This window comes from Camelina sativa, unplaced genomic scaffold (assembly GCF_000633955.1).
Source record: "Camelina sativa cultivar DH55 unplaced genomic scaffold, Cs unpScaffold00555, whole genome shotgun sequence".
Classification (NCBI taxonomy): Eukaryota; Viridiplantae; Streptophyta; class Magnoliopsida; order Brassicales; family Brassicaceae; genus Camelina; species Camelina sativa.
In genome coordinates, this window is record NW_010921729.1 from 52,263 (window position 1) to 56,255 (window position 3,993).

Below are 3,993 nucleotides of genomic sequence, written 5' to 3' on the forward strand. Positions count from 1 at the left end.
GGGGGGGGGGGGGGGGGTCAGAAACGCCCTTTCTCAAGTCATCTTGGCCTCCTGAAAGCCAATTGTAAGAATCATCATTCATCAACCACAACCTGTGTTTGATGTTCATGTTATGTCGTTTACGGACGAGTGGACAAAAGAGGATGGTGCGGCGGAGCAAAATCGAATCTTTCGAGTGAGAGAAAACGATAAAACAGAGAACCAACAACACCTTCGTCAAAAAAGGGAATGAGAGAGAGAGAGAGAGAGAGAGAGTGGCTAACTTGGAACCTATTGCGAATGTGCTCAAAAACGGAAGTTCATTGCTTGCCTCGCCCTACAGGAGGAGGAGCACCACCGCGCCTACGCCGGCCACCGTCAAATTGAAATTGGTCAGCCCCCAGAGAGAGAGATTTTCATTGTTTCTTTCTTGGGCCCATTTGTCTCCATCTGGCTGGGCTCTAATTTTATTTATGGGTTGATACAAATCAGCCCAATAAGCCCAGCTCGCTCCAAAATAATTGTACCCTTGTGAGCGTATTGTTAGTACGTGCTTAATAATTTCATCAACATTTTCACAAAAATAAAAATTGTCATCTAGAATAGGTCATCTCCATCAAAGGATTTAAGCAGTTGCTTAAGAGTTCCTAAAGTATTATTTTCTCTGTATTAGAATAGATGATTTTTTTGAGATTTTCACCTAAATTAAGAAAAATATTTAATGTTTAGCAATAAATGTATTATTATTCATAATAACATTTTTTCATAATTATTAACCAATAATAATTCATCAAAGTTTTAAATTCTTAATCAATGATTCTTGATATTTGTAATTTTGTAGTATTAATTGATAAAAATATACAAAAAATCATTTATTGTGAAACAAGAAAAATTCTGAAAAATCATCATTAATTTTCTTTGTATGATTTTGTTTAAAATCGTTGTTTACCTAAAATGTTTTTGATATGTTTAGAAATTTGGGTGTATCAGTTTCTGATTGGATGAGAGAAAAATAAAATTTTCTTTTATTTATTTTTGTTATGTTATTTTCCTAGTTGTCTCTCTCTCTTAATCGACTTCGATATCATCTCCACATAAAAGACGACGATAGAACTGAAAGGTGATTCAGCCGGAAAGTGGATTTCACCGGGGCATCACATCTCCACCGTAAGAGACACCATCGACGATCTCGGTTCATCAATCCGGTCGCCATTTGGTTGACCAAATCGGATATTTTTTATGCCAAATCTCCAATGGGTGGTTTAGTGATGTCATGTAAGTTTTTTTTGGTCAGAATCTTATTGATTTTATCTGTAGATCGACATGCATCTCAGTTTTATGGATATAAAAAGAAATTAGTATTCTACAAATTAAAATCGTTTTTTTTTGCAAAATTATGGTTCTAGGATGATAGGTGATAATAGATGTTCAAGAGAATTTGAAATTGATTTGTTTGTTTATTTGAAATCCATACAGATGTCGACAAGAAGCCACTCTCTCTGCCCTTCGTCAATGCAGAACCTGGTGATCCATACAGATGTGGGTGCCTAGCACGTCCAAGAGAAAGTGCAGTCAAGGTAAAAGAAAAGAGAATAAACCTGAGAATCATGGTAGTTAATTAGAAGAAGTTGATATTTCAATAGCACAAATTTCTAAACTTTCAATGGACTCATAAAGTATTAAAGTTTTTTAAGAAGTTCTTAATTTCAATTTTTTAAAAAATTAAGAATAAAATATATTTTAAGATAATTTTATTAAATTCTTTGATGAACATGCCCTTGTGTCGACGTAAGCATCGTAATAGATACATAATATATAAATATACGTTTTGGACCATCTATGTACAAAAAGCAAATATATGCTGTAATAATAGATAGTGTGGTCTCAAAAAGATATACTTTTTTTTTTTTTTTATCAAACGTCTCAAAAAAGATATACTATATATCATTTCTATTTCCATTGAAGAGTGTTAGTTATGACTTATGACTTATGACGAGAAACACCCTTTTTGTTTTTATAATATATCTTCTCTTCTTGCATGCATTTAGAAACCGATGGACATTTGATACTTAAATTGGGTGCTTAATTAAGCACTCAAATATAATTTTCTTGTTACTGTACGTTTGTGATTTGTGATAATTATTAGCTGACAAACGTATCATAATTATTAGCTATAGAGTTCGTTCGTGTTTGTTTTATGCTTGTATTCTTCTTAACATTGTGTATTGATTTTATTTATATGAGCATAAAAGTAGAATTTAGATATCACGAGTTTATAAGTAGAATGTTGTTGAAGTATAAGAACTTTGCTTAGAAGCATCCCAAAGTCTTTTAAACAACTGGGTTAATTATATTTTTCTGATCATATATGCATATATGGATCAAATATATCAGGTTAAGGTTCCTTATAATTCACCCTCTCGGTTATCAAAATGGTCAAAATCTTGCCTTTGCCGCCGCTACAACCGCACAAAGATAACGTTATTCGATATTGTTTGTATTTATAATATCTCTGACGAATCAATTTATTCACAATCTTAAAACTTATCCACATTTTTCTTTCTTCTTTTTAAAATATGCCACTCGACGAATCCGTTTATACCAAAAAAGTTGGATACACAAAAATAAAGGTAAAAAAAAAAAATACGGTTCCTTTATTCTCCTGAATTAAACACTTAAAAATTTCGTATCAGCTTTGAAATGCGGTCTGCGGATCAGGAGATATAAAATTAAAAGCGTCAATTTTATTGAATTTTGTAATATTTATAGTGTCTATATTTTTTTTTTGTTTAAAAAGAAAAAAAAAAGTGTATATATTTTTAAGTTGTAAAATTAGATGCGTCGTCGTGGCTATTTGAGCATGAAAGTTGAGAACTCGTCATCAAAATACGATGCTTCTGATCAGTGATATTATTGCAAGATGAAGGACCACGCGTCTTTGATACCTCTCTAGCTAGTCTCTATCTTTCTGCATGTCTTTACCACAATATAACGAAGCTCTATCTAGTCCCCATATATATATATGCAACGACACGCTATAAATTTATGAAACACCACCAATGAGTAGCTAGATCTCGGTGGAAAAATAAAATAAAATAAAAGAAAGAAAGAAAGAAAGAAAGAAAAGTAGGTAAGCAAGTGATCATGGAGATGAACAGAAGGAGATCAAGAGGGTTCATGATAGCTAAGCTAATGCCCTTTTGCAAATCTGTGAAACATCTTACTCCTTCCCAAGACCTTTATAACAACGTTCATTACACTTCGTCCACTACGACTTCCTACGCTCCTCAACCTGATACCAATAACTACGTAACTACCACTACACCTCTCCCTCCAAAAGTTAGCTTCCTCCTTCAACCATGTACGTATAACCTTAATTTATTCTCTCTAATAAAAGCTAATTAATTATAGCTATTTTCTTTATATATATATATATATATATATATATATATATATAAAGTGTATAATTATTGGTGTGCTGTGATTTGACAGCCTTGGCTCCTGAGGGTAAGGATATGGAAAAGAAGCTGAACGCGATGGCAGATAAGCTGATCGGTAGGGGGATTAATGGAGTGGACGAGTGCGTTGACGCTAGAGCCGCTTCCTATATATCTTCGGTTCGAGAAAGGTTTAAGCTGGACCATTGAGAAAGACTGACGACTGCTATTAACTTAGATGATGAAGATTGACCATGCATTAGGATTTAGGTGGGGTTAACCTATATATATATGATGAGTAAGTCATAATTGTTTTACGTTGCTTCAAGCCTTGAAGATATAAAAAAAAAATGTAATAGTATAGGTTAGACAATAAATTTTAACATTGAAAATAAAATTATATAATATGGTTAAAATGGATAATCCGGGTGAATATTACAATAAAATTAGAAGGAATTAATTAATAATGTACTCCACAAGAAAATCAAACATCAAGAAATGAGAGAGAAAGGGAACGTGAGGGAGAAGGTACGTAAGGTTAAGCTAAGCGGCGTAAATGTGGATGTGAAGGGCGATT

At 33.0% G+C, this 3,993-nt stretch overlaps 3 protein-coding genes across 3 annotated transcripts in view; 1 reads left to right on the forward strand and 2 right to left on the reverse strand.

Annotated features, from left to right (window-relative positions):
- Window positions 1–441, reverse strand: part of LOC104773493 (ACT domain-containing protein ACR6) — a 5,727-nt gene extending 5,286 nt beyond the window's left edge. Inside the window, exon 1 of the mRNA XM_010498119.2 lies at window positions 264–441. The gene's annotated coding sequence lies outside the window, so the exon portion shown is untranslated. The remainder of the gene's footprint in view (window positions 1–263) is intronic.
- Window positions 442–2,763: 2,322 nt separating this feature from the next.
- Window positions 2,764–2,982, reverse strand: LOC109131573 (the record flags this gene model as incomplete). The annotated part of the gene is given in 2 exon segments (XM_019242674.1): window positions 2,764–2,927; window positions 2,929–2,982. Coding segments are annotated over 2 exon segments (183 nt in total), but the record flags the coding sequence as incomplete, so codon positions are not given.
- On the forward strand, window positions 2,928–3,733 carry LOC104773495. The gene is made up of 2 exons (XM_019242675.1): window positions 2,928–3,340; window positions 3,472–3,733. Exons 1-2 carry the CDS (start codon window positions 3,124–3,126, stop codon window positions 3,624–3,626), a joined length of 372 nt encoding a protein of 123 aa, XP_019098220.1. The 5' UTR covers window positions 2,928–3,123; the 3' UTR covers window positions 3,627–3,733.
- The last annotated feature ends 260 nt before the right edge of the window (window positions 3,734–3,993 follow it).

Bases quoted from the DNA above. Each gene is read 5' to 3' on its own strand.
- LOC104773495 (XM_019242675.1), top strand. From the start codon at position 3,124: ATGGAGATGAACAGAAGGAGATCAAGAGGGTTCATGATAGCTAAGCTA. The intron at 3,341-3,471 runs GTACGTATAACC...GTGATTTGACAG, and splicing joins TAGCTTCCTCCTTCAACCAT to CCTTGGCTCCTGAGGGTAAG.